The sequence below is a fragment of the Danio rerio genome, chromosome 9 (genome assembly GCF_052040795.2).
Source record: "Danio rerio strain M-AB ecotype USA chromosome 9, GRCz13ab, whole genome shotgun sequence".
Lineage (NCBI taxonomy): Eukaryota > Metazoa > Chordata > Actinopteri > Cypriniformes > Danionidae > Danio > Danio rerio.
This window is the reverse complement of record NC_141029.1, coordinates 21,372,175-21,387,740: the sequence shown is the minus strand read 5'-3', so window position 1 is coordinate 21,387,740 and position 15,566 is coordinate 21,372,175. Positions and strand designations below refer to the sequence as shown.

Genomic DNA, 15,566 nt, shown 5'->3' with positions numbered 1-15,566 from the left:
CAATTATTTTGAGGATATAAGATATGGAGGAAATATTCATGACAGATTCCTAATTAAAATGAGTTAATAAATATAGCCTAACATTTCAACCATTTGTCAATTAGAAGCACACTTCTTTCCTTTAGGCATTAGTTAACCCAAAAATGAAAGTTCTGTCATTAATTGCTCCACCTAACTTTCTTTTAATCCCTTGAGACCATCATTCATCTTTGTAAAACAAATTAAGATATTTTAGATGAAATCCGAGAGCTCTCTCATCCTCCAGAACAGTATTGAGGGTAACGCAAGTAACATAAGTTGCGTAATAATATTACGAGTAAAGTAACTAATGCATTAATATTTGAACTACTTTAATAAAACTGTGACGCAAGTTATTTTTTTGGTTTAGTTGATTCACTTTTAAAAAATAAATTACTGATTTAAAATGAACAGTCACTCTAAATCCCTCACACAATGAGAGAACGTAGGAACAGAAAGAAATGAAAAGGCAGAGCCTTACTTTTCTGTGATGGAAATATTCTTAATATTGCTTTAAACTTTCAATAATCTGTACATATGCCATGTATAGCTCTAGATAGCATTATCCTACATTAATTTGTTATATGTTTTTAAATGTAAATGAAGGTGTTGTTAATCGCAGAGCTCCTCTATTAAAACAAAAAAGAAGAAGATAAAAACCCCTGCAAGTTCTAAAAGAGATCAAGCCTCAGCCAGGTTAGAAAAAGTCAGGCAAAAGTAACATAACACATTACTTGCCATAAAAAGTAACTAAGTAACACAAATAGTTACTTTTTTGGGAAGTAACTCAATATTGTAATGAATTACTTTCTGAAGTAACTTTTCCCCAACACTGTTCCAGACAGCAATTGTCCAGAAATTTTTAGACGTTCAGAAAAGAAACCAAGAATTGTCAAAAAATTCATGTGACTTTAGTGGTTCAACTGTAAACATACAAAGCTAAAAAACACTTTTGTGGTCGATAAAATAAACTTTGTTAATTAATGTATTTGACATCAGACTGTGTGTTTACTGGCAATACATTGTACTGCACAAGTAAAAACATACTGAATTAGTAGAGACATTGGTGAAAAAAATAAGTTGTTTAGTTTTCTGCACCGTTTAAAATCCTCTTGGAGCTTCATATGATTACAGCTGTAACACTGAAGTTAAATGAAATGTTTTGACATTGTTTTTGTTTGCTTGTCCTGATTTCAAATACAACTCTATGATGCCTATGTAGGATGAGAGAGCTCACATATATCATCTTAAAAATGTCTTCATTTGTATTTTGTAGATAAACAATGGTCTCAAAGGATTGAAACAATAAAGTGTAAAATAACTAAACAATAAGGCAAAAATACAAATCCACACCACTCTGATTAAGTTAGATCATCTGTTTTAATACACTATTTGCAGAGTTTTACCATAAAGCTTGAGATTTGTCAGCAATTCATTGTGAGAACAAAGGAACATGATGAATAAACAGGGTTGTGGACAAAATGTACACAGGCCATGCAGTAAAGGCTCAGTGTTGAGGTGAGGGTCGGCCAGAGGAAGGTTGGGGCAGACGGTATTTGGCCATCTCTACATCCATATCAGTGAAGGTGTACATGTTGTAGTTATGGTGCTGCAGGTTCTTGTAGGTGGTGTTGTCGAAGGGTTCAGGCTCCGGCTCTGGGGCTTTCTCTGGGGCTTGTTCTGAGGAAATTAATGTAAGACATTAACGTCAAGACATTCAAAACTGGGGAATAATTATTACATGCATAAGACAGCACAGGTGGTTTATTCCGCTTTGGCGACCCCTGATGAATAAACGGACTAAGTTGAAAGAAAATGAATAAATAAGACAGTGGTGATGGTTTCATGAAAGCCTGTTGTTGATGAATGGGTTCATATTTTGGGCGTTGTTTAAAAACACACAAATCAAGAGGGGGAAAAACACTAAATAATAAGGAAGAGTCTTAATGCAATCTGATAAAATACAATCAAAGCAACCTAAAAACATTTAATAAATGTTTAGCAAATATGCCAACTGCATTGATGTTTGCTTTAAGTCTTAATTATGCTAGATAATATGCGATTCTATAGTGCAGGTGTGAATTGACCAAATGCATACAATCATTTCACGTCTGTCATGAAGCCACCATTTGTCGGAGATTCGCTTTGCTTTATCAGATCATGCTCAGCATGTAAGGGTCTTAAAAGGATAGTTCACCAAAAACTGAAAATTTGATCATCATTTACTCGCCCTTTTCTTGTTCCAAGCCTGATTTACTTACTTTCTTATGTTGAACAAAAAAGAAGATATTTTGAAGAATGTTGGAAACCCGTAACCATTGATTTGTTTTTCCTACTATGGACGTCAATGGTTACAGGTTTCATCTTCTTTAGTGCTCAAAAGAATAAAACTCAAAGCATGAGCACATTTTCAATTTTGGGTGAACTATCCCTTCAGAGAACTGTAGGACAGTCTTCCTGTTAAAGCATAATCTCTTGCTTTTCAAAAGCAATTCTGAATGGAAATATCACACCTTTCATGGTGTTACAGTAATCACTTCCAATCCCCAGGTGGTCTTTTAATCAAAAAAGGAACGAATGGCCTCCAGCGTTTTACCTAGACAGCCGTCTGACAGCTTCTCTCACCTTAACTTTAATTACTTTGTAATTTTCCATTACACATCCTACAACCCCAGTAAAAAAAGTACCAGATGTTTATAAAATAAGGATCATTCAACATTACTCTGCAATCACACTCAGTTTTACGATACTATAACACCAAAAAGTACCTAAAAATGCATAAAGTGGTTAATTAAACATCTCACATGATTGCATTTTTTTTCTTTGCATGATCATATAAACAATACTAATTCACAAAACAAAAAATGTGTTCATCAAACAAAAAATAAAATCAGCCCTGGAAGGGAAGATGTTCATACACAATGGCAGAAAGAGTGGCAGGTTGAGAAAAGTGCTTAAATTGCCCAAGAATTAAATAAAACAGAAAGGCACCAAAAACAGCAAGAAAAAAAAGTGCTACATTCATGGAGGGGTAAATTGAACTAAACAAATTCTGAGCACATTTGCTCAACTCCTGCTAATCCAAGCCAGCCGACATGTTGAGGATTGCATTACATTTATAACTGTAAATAAAGCTGGTCAAAATTAATAAATGTTATAATCAACTACTTAAAAATAGGATTTGTTAATTGAGGTGATTTTTAAGTAAAGAAAATGAAAGCAAAATCTTTCTACCGCTCCAGTGTTCTTAAAGGCTTTCACACATACTGCAGATTTACTACTGGAGTGTTAGCATTGCTGTTATTGAAGTGACATTGCTTTTGACAATCCATCATTTCATCTTCAATTATAAAAATGTAAATCCATCAAATTTAGACTGACAAACAAATTTTGTTTCATCACGGACTATGATGACCACTGCATGTTTGCTAATGTTATGAATGGTTAGTTTGTACTTGTTTATTGCTGTATGTGTAAATGCCCCTTTAGAGTTCGAGGATTGCAGAGCACAATTTACGCATCTATTATTAGTTTGGAAAACAAGTTTGGTTAGCTTCAATTTAGATCTGCAGCTATGTTGTAATGTGTTATGCCTAAGGAATTTCACAATGCACGAAGGATAAGCAAGTAGTGAATTAAGAATTGAAGCCATTTCAACCCACAACCAGTGAAACATTCAAACTAGTTAGAAGAAATAATTCTCGAAAAGATGTCATGCAAAATTTAAACTATGTGACAGTTAATAAATTAAAGAATAAGAAGCACAATTAATGTAAAAAGTTGCAAAAGCCATCTGCGCAAAAGCCTTAAAGCCCTGATATACTTTGAGAAAACATATTATTTTATTTCAAACAAAAACAGACCAAAAGTTCATTTCAAGAGTTGGAAACTGAATGCCAATAATGGATGGATGTTCCAGATGATAATCAACTACCTACTGTTGGTTTGTGTGATTTTGTAAAAGGTATGCATGACGCTTGGGTTTCTGCCTTCTTTGACATGGCAATTCTCTTTCATTTCTTCGGTTCAGTTCAGAGAGACTTAAGTTAATCTTGTTAAATCTAAATATGCAATTTTAACAAAGAGTCACTGATATGGTCTTCCAGTATATGTAATAATGTGCACCTTATTTAAAGCTGCTTTAAAACAATTATTATTGTGAAAAACGCTACACTAATAAACTTAAATTGAATAAAATAATGTAAAGATGCTTACCTAAAAGAAATCTATTGTAAGAAGTTGTATTAAAAAATATTTGATTGTAGTCCTGAATTGCAGAGCTAAGCATATGCCTAAGCATATTCCTTTGCAGGAAACACCTTTGCAGTGTGTTTAATTACTGAAGGGGATGTTCGCTAATGGCTCATTTCCAATAAGCGATGTGGTTCAGTACAGTACAGTACAGTGTGCAATTGTTTCTATTTTCACTTTCAGAAGTACAAATAGAAGTCATTGTTACAAAATTAGCGAACTGTACCTTACCACTTTTGTAAGGGTACATAGCACAATAGTAAAGAACTTAAATAGTGGAGCTAGACTCACTGCATAATGCTAATTTGGTTACAAATGAACCATGGTCGACCCCGGAGGTACAGACCCCAGAGGTGCAGACCCTGGAGGTTTCAATAGTGATGAATGTTTGCAGAGGGAAGAATGTCCATGCATGTCCTCTATTGTTGTTTATGACGTTTTTATTGCATAAGATGGATCGGTATTTGTGGTATTCACCACACTTACAAAGTAGGGGTACTATTAGTGGAAATGAAGGCCTAATCAGGGTTACCCATCCCAGAATTGTACAATACCATACCATACCGCTTGCTGGAAATGAGCCATAACAGTGCATTGTTGTAACACACTGTACAACAGAAGACTCAAGCTTTCAATAGGAAAATTATCTCAAATTTTTTATTTAATTAAATGATTAATTTCAATGATCTATGGCAAGCTAAGCTAAAACTACTTTTTTTCAATGGATTCAAAAATGGAAAAACTCTAACTTTAACTCTATTGGTCTTGTAAAATGAGCCTTTCACAAAAAAAAAAGCAAAAAAAAAAAAAGCTGAAGTGTTCATTTAAATCAAGAATGAAAAGAACCTCACTATGAGTATATCAGGGCCTTTAGCGTAACAGCAATCCCACTGTAGCCATAAAAGTATATTAGTGCAGAATAAAATGAGAAATGTGTTTCTGTGATGTGTCAAATCCAGAGAAAGAAACTGAGTGAAGAAGTGTGGTGTACCCTCAGGTGTTTCCACAACATCTGTCTGAGCCAGTGCCTCGACAGCATCAGCAGCTGCAGGTGCAGGGTCTACCAGCTCTTCTGAAGGGGCTGACGGTGCTCCTGCCTCAGCTTTGGCCGAGAGATCCTCAGATTTAGGTGCAACATCTCCAGGAGCCTTAGGAGGACTAGCTAAATGACTAGCTTTTGTAGAGACTTCTGGGACAACACTGGCAGCCTCTTCTGCTTTGATTATTGATTCCTCTGTAGGAACAGTTTTAACTTCTGTTGCTGGGATATCTGCTATAATATCAGGAGTGCCAACATTCAGAGATTCTCCTGGAGCTTCAGGAATTGCTTGAGTTGCTGAGGAAGAAACTTTAAAAGCAGGATCATGAATTGTTTCAGTTTCTGAGGAAGACACTTTAGGAGCAGCATCAGGAATTGCTTCAGTTGCTGAGGAAGACACTTTAGGAGCAGCATCAGGAATTGCTTCAGTTGCTGAGGAAGACACTTTAGGAGCAGGATCAGGAATTGCTTTAGTTGCTGAGGAAGACACTTTAGGAGAAGAAGCAGAAATTGCTTCAGTTGCTGAGGAAGACACTTTAGGAGAAGGAGCAGAAATTGTGTGAGTTGCTGAGGAAGACACTATAGGAGCAGGATCAACAAGGGTCTCTGCTGATCCAACTGGTTTAGCACTTGGTGCAAGCACTTCTGGTGTCGATTTCACAGTTTCAACACATTCTTCTTTAAACGAGGCAGATACAGGCTTTGCTTTCTTGTCTGCAAGATCAACTTGTTCATTTGCCACACTGGAATCCTTCTTCTCTGCTTTCTCACCAGTCTGTTGTGGTGGTTCAGTCTTAGGTTCCTCATCATCAGAGTCTGAATCAGAGTCACTGGAGGATGAGGATGAGGACGAGGTATCTTCATCATCTTTCTTAGCTTCTGAGTCAGGATCCAAGGCCTTACTTCTTTCACCTTCTGTAGGCGCTTTACCAGTAGTTGGGATTTCAGTGATCTTTGGCTCTTCTACAGCAACATCAGCTGCTGCCGTATCGGCTGGAGGACTGTCAGTTGTCTTCTCATTTGCAGGAGTTTTAAAAGCAGCCTTAGCAGTTTCAGATTCACCTAATGCTACATCTTTGGAAAGAAATCCTGTGGCAACCAGTTTAGAAGGGAAGGCAACTGCAGGCTTGTAGGCTAGAAGAGATGCCCTCTCATCTGCCTCTATGGCTGAAGAAATGGCAAATGGGATAAGACATGAGATTGTTTTAACAGTTTATTGCATTTAAAGTAGCACCTCGCTCAAAATTTTAAAGGAAGAATACTAATAATTGTCCTATTTAAATCTTGACTATCCTGTAGTTAAATTATGTATTATGGCAGAAAAAAGAAAAAGTTGATATTTTCTAGGTTATGGCAAGGAACTAAACTCTCATTCTGGCAACATAATCAAGGAACTTTGTATATGGCTGCAGCAAGTGCAATTATATTACACAGCGTAGCACTTTTTTGACATTTTTGAGTAAGAAGCTAATGGTCCATTCCAATTCAATGACCTAAGCGATAAGTACTCATAACATAAGATTGAATAGATTAAAAAATGATAAAACACAACTGTTTAACTCTGGGTAACTTATAAAAAATCAGTCCATTTCCAAAAAATGTTAGTGTTCCTTTAAGAAACCCTCTTTTTTAAATGCAATTACTAAACCCAGCAAACACTTTGAAAAACCTTCAGACACTCAGTCAAAGTCACTTTATAAAGAAAGTAGGTCCATTTATCAGCCAGCTTTGTGCAACCTCCCAGGTAGCTTTTTTTATCTAAAACAAGAAATGCAAGATTATTTTTTAAGAATGTTTGCAAGTTTAAAAAGATAAAAATCTGTTTTCTTAATGGAATCTTACATGCTAACTGGGCAAACATACATTTTGCAACGTCTAGTTAAATAACATGAATATGTAAGAACAATAATTTAATGTTTATAATAAGCTAATCTCTGTAATTCATGATTGAATCTATGCTACATACATACTTATATGCAAACATTTCTAATGCTATGAAAAATTATTTTCTTTTTTTGACCATTATATTCATTTTAAAAACCTGAAAAATAATCAATGCTTCTTAAAAAAACATTCTTCTTCTTCTTTGGCCCTAGTCCCGTATGGTTGTGGGGACGGCTCTTTGGAACAAGCCATTTTAGACTTGTCCATATGATAACAACTTTTTTACACATTCCGGCCGGCCTTTTGTCTGGGCCTGTCACCCTCATACACTACGGACAATTTAGCCTACCCAATTCACCTGCAGCATGTCTTTGGACTGTGGGGAAAACCGGAGCACTCGGAGGAAACCCACGCGAACGCAGGAAGAACATGCAAACTCCTCACAGAAATGCCAACTGAGCCGAGGTTCGAACCAGCGACCTTCTTGCTGTGAGGCGACAGCACTACCTACTGCGCCACTGCTTCGCCCCACTTCTTAAAAAACATTACGTATCATATTTGATTATGACAATGATAATTGGATGATAATAATAATATTTTTTCATTCAGCATTAAATCAGCATTTGATTATTTCTAAACGATCACAAGCTGTGAAAAGCCATCTCTGAAGAAATAAAATGACATTTTTAAAGATCTACTAAAAAATCCAAAAACATCTACTGTAATTTGTAATATTGTGAATTTGTGGTCATTTACTAATTATTTTAACTGAGTATTTCAAAGAGGTGCAGCAGTCTTTTAATAACCTCAAAAATATTACCGACCACAAACTTTTTAATGAAACTATATACTTTATACATTGAATTGTGCACAATACTGTTCCTCGCTCTAAATTATGATGACTAATGACTGACAGTAGCAAATTTTGTCTTGCCTTCAGTGCCCCACAACAAGTAAAGCCACTATTACTTCCAAATGAATGCATTTCAAATAATAAAATAATTGAACAGTAAAAGCAGTGAGAAATCCTTTTAACCGATGACAGTCTTGCAATCCCTACAAACCAGGCAGCATAACATGGGCTTACTATTGTACATACTCAGCCGGTTGTTAGGTGATGATGAATTGTATCCCTTTAATTTGAGATCAGAGATGTCTTTATAAAAGCTCTAGGATCTATAAACATCTAAAATGTGTAGTTTTTACACCATGTCATATAACTGATACCAGACATTCTAACACTTTAAGAAAATGATGTTGAAAAGATCAAGGCATTCAAAGGCTTAGCGGCTGTCCAATATCCACAATAGACAAATTGACCACTTGAGAGTGCACACACATGCATAACAGGAATGGAATTTAAAGCTAATCTTACAGCATGAATACCTAGCTTGATATCACGTGGAAACATACCTAATTTACATATAGTTGAAAAATTGGCTAATTCATGTGATTTTCATCTTAAGAAAATGTATGACTTTTAAATGGAGGCATGGCCCCCAAACCCCACGATCATTGGGGATGAGAAATCAGTATACTAATATTTACAAATGAGATATTACAAATGTATACTTTTAGCCACTAAATTAAAAAGTTCTGAATTGTTGCGAGATGAAATACCACTAGTGCTCAGTAAGATGTGCTTCAAAATCTGAAATACAATTTCCACCTTAGGTTAAATATTTAGATGGTAATATTTGGTAATTAATTAAACATGTATTTTGTAAAAAAAAAAGTGAAACTTCTTTTATCTTCAGTAACAAGCACCATAATAATTAAACAAAATGTCTTTTGTTACATTAAACCACATACACACATAATATACATATATATTTGTGTGTGAGAATGTACTTTCATTTTTTATTTTACCAAATAATGGTAAAAATCTCAAATGCTGCTCAAAGTTTAAATAAATACAGGGTGCATTGAAGAAAAAGAGCTGGGCTAAAATAATGACAAAAAATTGCATTGTACACTTACTTCCTGTCATCTGCACATGCTCTCAATTGTGGTCAAGTGCTCATGTGTGGGTATTGGGAGAGAGGCAATCAGAAGTTGTGTTCACTCACTTAAACACACTTCAAATACAGAAAATCTGTCATGCACGCAGTCCAGTGCTCAAGTGCAAATACTTTAAGTGTATTGGAACAGCAGAAGCGAAGCAAGAAAGCAGATGCAAAATGACTAAAATAATACAGTGAATAAACGTCCAATCATGCTGTATCGTGAGTGAGAATAATACAGCGTGTTAACATAACGCACACAAAACATTCAAGCTTGATGAAGATGGTAGATAATGATTAAAAAGCATGCCCTTACTCTTACTCTTACTTGAAGCCTTTCCCTTTTTCGGTGTTTTCGGTGGGACGTCCGCTTTAGTGCACAGAGCTGCAGCAAACTGGGTTTTTGGTGGGCTCCAGCCTCCACGCAAGAGACACTGTAGCAACACATAAGACATATTAATACAAATGATTAATATTTGTGCGATAAATATAAACCTACGCTAAGTAGTATGTAATTATTAAACACCAAGTTATGTATCTGCTAATCGTCTCGCTGACAGTGAATGAATTTGACAAAACTCCCGATTTAACCTGTCATCATCAAAGATTAAATCGAAAGAAACTTGTATGCATCACATTTACATAGTAAATTGTTTTCGTTGAAAAAGAGTCATTTAATCCACCATTACCTTGACAGATCCAAGTCGACCTAACCTGAGCAGGGACATGGCCATTTTGTTCTGCTGTTATTATTGTCCGTGTGGAAAAATTAACTTGGTTGCTAGTAGTGACGTTCCGCTCAGCGCCGCGCCGTTGACTGGTGTCAACTTTAGAAATCCCAGAATGACAACGGCACATATGTGACTGCTGGAAGGTTCTTTTTTATTCGGCAAGTTTAAAAATATTGCACTTGGTAGCGACCCCGTCAATCGCTTTTAAATGTTACATTCTAAATCCCATCTAAAACACTTAAACATTTAAAGAAGCTTTGTCTAAATTATTGGATGTTGACAATATTTGCCGTTTTTGTACAAGAAGACCCACCTACATTATCTATTCATAAATGTAGAAGGAATAATTCTAAACCTTGTTTAATTTAAAGGGATTATAGTTAATTTTCCAAGTTGGCGGTTCATTTCGCTGTGGCGACCCCAGATTAATAGACTAAGTCGAAAAGAAAATGAGTGAATAAATGAATAGTTGAGTTTCCATTCATATATGGACTCTCAATAATGTTTTAATGGTATGATATGTAAAGATACAAATATAGTAGTATACAGTAAAGAGTTAATTTCCAACTGAACTTTTTAGGTATTTTTACAAAGTTATTTTGCATATATCTGAAATGTAATTCAGAAATGTATGTCATTTGCATGTCTTTGAATTATTATTATTATTATTTATGTTGTTTCTAGTAATAGAAAGATTTAGGATTGGTTGAGGAATTGTTTAGAATCTCAGCATGAATTCCACTACTGACCTACACAATTACATTAACTGCCTTAAGAGATACTTCATCCAAAAATAAAATATACATTTACTTTCCTCCAAGAACTCCCATAATTTAATAGTTTTCATTCTGCTACACACAAAAGATGAATGTTAGAAACCTGTAACCATTGACTAGTCAGAAAAACAAATATAGACATCAGTGGTTTCCAACATTTTTCTAAATATCCTCTTCTGTGTTAACAGAAGAATGTTAATAAGCACTTACAAATTGCTAAATTCAGTTATTTATTGCTATTGTGAACATAATTTACAGCAGAGTTTTGTTCTGTTAAACTGTTAAAACCGCTTACCTTACCTTACCTTATGGTAGACTTTGACGTCAACACTTTTCTGAGTAACCGTTTAAATTTAGCAGTTTCAATCAGAATAGACTGATAACACTGTCCAGGGTACCACCATCAATGTCAATAAAATCAGCAAACAATATATCACTGTGGGGGCGATGCAGTGGCGCAGTAGGTAGTGCTGTCAACTCACAGCAAGAAGGTCACTGGTTCAAGCCTCTGTGTGGATGTTTCCCAGAATGAGTGTGTGTGTGGATGTTTCCCGGCTTGAAGGACATCCACTGCGTAAAAACGTGCTGGATAAGTTGGTGGTTCATTCCGCTGTGGCGACCCCAGGTAAATAAAGGGACCAAGTTGAAAAAAAAAATGAATGAATGAATATATCACAGACATGTGTAAACAATATGCTAAAGTTATAACAAAATTAAAAAGACTTTTTTAAAAAACAGTACAAAGCAAATAATTAAATGTGGTAATTTACGGTGACCTTTATATTATAGAATCATAGATCATAGAACTGTTTTTTCAGTTTGTTATGTACTATTAGTATATGCTACATCGGACAATGAAACTGAATTGTCTGGTTTTCAGTACTTCAATTGGACCCCAATAATTGATTAGTATAGTGTAGTGCTGTAGCCAATACAGAATCAATTCATCTTTAGAATGACATTTCAGTGCACAGTGGTCAGAGGGATTTTGAGCTATTCTTTTTGCAGAATAGTGGTCAGGTCACTACATGATGCTGGTGGAGGAAAAATTTTCCTGATTCACATCTCCAAAACCCCCTAAAGTGGCTCAATATTATTTAGGTCTGGTGACTGTGCAGGCCATGGAAGATATTCAATCTCACTTCCATGTTCATTAAACAACTGTCTCCAGTCTAGCTGTGTTTATTGGTGCATTATCATCCTGATAAATGGCAATGCCTTCAGAATACACTGTTAGAACCACTGGGTGCACATGGTCCTCCAGAATGGTTCTGTAGTCCTTGGCAGTATATCACCACCATCTAGCACAAATTTTCATACCTAGGGAATGTCATGATATTACAGCCTAAAACCATCACTGATAAACCCTTCAAAGCTTGACTCTGGGCATGCAACAGGTGGTATACACTTCTTTGGGGCTTCTCCACACTGTAACTCTCCCAATCGTCGGAAAGACAGTGAAGATGGACTCCTTGTCTACAGATTTTCACTGCTGGCACAAACTTAAAACTAGCTTTGGCATTGGCATGCGTAATTAAAGGTTTAGCAGCCTGACCATGTATATTGACTCTGTGGAGCTCCAGGCAATTAAAGAATATATGTTTCTTAAAAGGGCTAAAAATATTGACCTTTAAAATTGTTTAAAAAAAAACTGCTTTATTCAAGTAAAAAAAAAAAATGACTTTGCCAAAAAGAAAAACATATTAGAAAATACTGTGAATAAGTTCAGGAGTTCTTAAGTTGAGGATGCAAATGCATTCAAATTGGTTTATTAAACAGTCCAGAGAAACAGAATACCAGGAACACACACATAGAGGAAGAGACCTCGCGGGAGTAACCATAAAAACAACTGACCACGAGAGATTAAGACAGTAGGCTTAACGAGACAACAACCAAGACAACTAAACAAGGATAACTAAGGAAAATGAGGATGTGGTAAATGAAAACACGAGAGCTAAATAGAAAACACACAAAGACAGCACAGGGACTGTTACACACAGTCTTTTTCCATTATTATTGCAAGGTCATAAAATACAGCATTGAGCGCCCCCACATGGGAGAAAAATATTTTAGCCTTTGCCCCACTTACTAAGAAGAAAGGAAGACGTGTATCTGCAAATATGGAATCAAAGTAAATGAATTATAACATATGTTGCATACATCAAATAAAACGGATTAATTGAGAATTGGCTTTCTTACATAATCAATTTAGGGTAAAGTTACTTTTAAAAGTTACATATATATTAGCCTACTATTGTAAGTATTGTTACGAGAACTAAACATGTTACTTTTTAAAGAAAGTATGTTATGTTATTTTTCATATTTGTTTAAGATTAAGATTGCAAAAGGCTATTTCTTTAAAAGTAACTTATAATCCTGACATTTTAGCAAGCTTATTTATGTATTTGTATTAGTCACAAATACATATTTCTAGGACTCAAACATTTATTCATTTATTTATTTTACAAATTTAATTATCATGAATTTACTTTTAGGGTAGGTGGAAGAGAAGTAGATTTGCTTATTTGCATTTAAGGTTTTGTCTATTAGATGATTGACTTAAAAAAATAAGATAAAAATAAAAATAAAAATTATTACCAACACAAGAGGCACAGTCATATGAATCAGCCAGTTATTATGCCTGGCAGTCCAAATATTGTGGAAAACCATGAATTGTCTGCTTCTGGTGGTGTAATGCAGGCATATCATCATGAATAATCAGATTTCTGGCATTGTCTTGATAGACAAATGAAAAGAACACAAATGTTTAGCAGTGCAGAGCCCTTCTTTCTCAGCTCTAAGCGGGTAATTCTTCAACTGCAGGCACTTTTATGTCTTTAATCATATATCTAAAAATGTGTATTATTTTGTTCAAATTCCCTTTTCTTTGTCAAACTAACAATAAAACCTACTTCTTAAAAATATACTAAATTTCTATTATTTTTTTTCATATTAGTCAACCTACTTGTCAAAATCACTGTTTTCGCCTTGTCGCACACCTAGTTTTAAACTTCAACGATGAAATTTATTTATTTGGTAACTATTAATGTATCATAAAAAAGCACTAGTTAAATAGGTTAAATATTTTACAGTTATTAATGTGAGACTATTATCAATATTATTTTATTATAAAAAAATAGCTGTCACACAGTATCAGTGTCATTTCCACCACAACACTGGAATTTTGCTTTGAAATGTTTGTGTGAAAGAATGTTTAGGTGGTTTCCATGAAAATGAATAGTAACATTAGAGCAGAAGAGTGAGAGAATTAAAATTTTCATCAACAACACATGAAAAAAAAACTAGGTAAATATTGCTTGATAAGGAAAAACATTTATTCTATGTCATTTCCAAACATGTTGTACCTGCAAAAGTGTTTTTTTAACCAAACAAAATTAAGGTAAATAAGAGTGTTTTGTATACATGAAATGCTATTATTAATTCAAAGCTAATCAGTGGGGCTATTTTTTTTTCTCACAATAAACTGTTGAAATGTAATTTCCACCACGCTGCCCCCTGAGGTGGAAAAGACAGCATATGGTAGAAATGACATTTATGGTTAAAAACCCAATTGATATGGATTGCAAAAGTAAAATGAAACTAAATTGGCGGTGAATTTAGTGTTGGAGGTTTAATGGCAATATTTGATTTGAATTTGAATTTGGCTGATAGCCAGTCTTCATTAGGATATATGCCGAGCTAGTGCTGTTCCCATGCTGATAAACTTTCAGTTACCTGTTATTGTTAGTTTTTTTTTTTTTCCATTTTAAACAATACCTTTTCCAGCATTGATGTTGTAAAGTAGTTAAAATACAATCAGTCACATGACTCTGGCATTCATTTAGTTGCTCAAGCGTCAGAATTGGCAGGCTAGCGCAGAAGCTCCATTGAAAAACAATTGGGGTAAAATGAATGCTCATATTTTAAAGACATGGTGGGGGAAAATGTAATTTAATGCAGTGCTTCTTGTACAATCTGATACCCACTTTATAACGGATATCTCTCAGCCAGTGGAAATCGCTGATTTTTAAAGAAAACAGACCTTAAACACGCTGTTTTTGCAATGGCAAACAGTTCACCGGAAGCGCTTAACCCAGGTTACTGGCAAATTAAAAGTCTTATTGGAATGCTTCGGCATATAGCCCATTTATCTTCATTCCACCAGAGCGTGAAGGTTTAATTAGCAGAGTATTATTAGCACAGTTTTGCTTAAAATATTGCAATGCACTCAACATTATGTCATATGGTGACATCTCAGAGCTCAAAAGAGGATAAATTGTTGGTGTGCGTCTCACTGGCACATCTGTGACTAAGACAGCAAGCCTTTGTAATGCATCAAGAGCCACTGTACCAGAGTTATGTCAGCATACCACCCCCCAACCACCCCCCCCCCCCCAAAAAAAAAAAAAAAAAAAAAAAAAAACTTCTAATAGGAGAAACTTGGGATTAAAGAGTAAGCTGTCTGAAAGGGTGGTAACCCCGATTGTATAGAGAAAAAAACCCATAAAACCACAACTTGCTAATTCACTGCAGAATTAAATCTGCAGCTCAACTTTCCTGTTTCCACCAAAACTGTTAGTCAGGACCTCCAAAGGGGCAGTATACATGGGCGACTGCTATAGCCAAACCTTTGCCCACTTGTGCCAATGCCCAACGCCTGTTTCAAAGGTGCAGCAGCCAAAACCTTGTGCTGTGGATAATGCAGATCAAGTATTATTTTTTTAATGAGTCCACCACCTTTAATGTCTTGACCACATCCGGAAGAGTTACGATATGGAGAAGCCCCAAGGAAGCGTCTCACCCAGACTGTTGATGCCCAGAGTGAAACATGGTTGGATCAGTGATGGTTTGGGCTGCATTATCA

The 15,566-nt window shown here is 35.3% G+C and overlaps 1 protein-coding gene and 1 long non-coding RNA gene across 4 annotated transcripts; one reads left to right on the top strand and one right to left on the bottom strand.

Moving 5' to 3' along the window:
• Positions 1-1,379: 1,379 nt before the first annotated feature.
• On the bottom strand, positions 1,380-9,939 carry ndufv3 (NADH:ubiquinone oxidoreductase subunit V3). Of its 3 annotated transcripts, none has more exons than XM_087267650.1 (4): positions 9,885-9,939; positions 9,512-9,629; positions 5,261-6,475; positions 1,380-1,698 (listed from the first exon to the last, which is right to left on the bottom strand). In XM_087267650.1, the coding sequence occupies exons 1-4, from the start codon at positions 9,927-9,929 to the stop codon at positions 1,526-1,528; spliced, it is 1,551 nt and encodes a 516-aa protein (XP_087123776.1). In that variant the 5' UTR covers positions 9,930-9,939; the 3' UTR covers positions 1,380-1,525. The 3 variants fall into 3 exon arrangements, with proteins under 3 accessions (XP_087123776.1, XP_087123777.1, XP_087123778.1); XM_087267651.1 differs by having other exon boundaries at positions 9,518-9,629; XM_087267652.1 differs by having other exon boundaries at positions 9,524-9,629.
• Positions 9,940-10,608: 669 nt separating this feature from the next.
• Positions 10,609-15,077, top strand: LOC147842323 (uncharacterized). Its single transcript, XR_015499325.1, has 2 exons — positions 10,609-13,858; positions 13,967-15,077. It is a non-coding gene; the product is annotated as an uncharacterized LOC147842323 (long non-coding RNA).
• The last annotated feature ends 489 nt before the right edge of the window (positions 15,078-15,566 follow it).

Coding starts and splice junctions, on each gene's coding strand:
- ndufv3 (XM_087267650.1), bottom strand. CDS start 9,929: ATGGCCATGTCCCTGCTCAGGTTAGGTCGACTTGGATCTGTCAAG. Junction 9,630..9,884: donor GTCGACTTGGATCTGTCAAG/GTAATGGTGGAT, acceptor GTGTTGCTACAG/TGTCTCTTGCGTGGAGGCTG. Junction 6,476..9,511: donor GGCTTCAAGTAAGAGTAAGA/GTAAGGGCATGC, acceptor CCATTTCTTCAG/CCATAGAGGCAGATGAGAGG.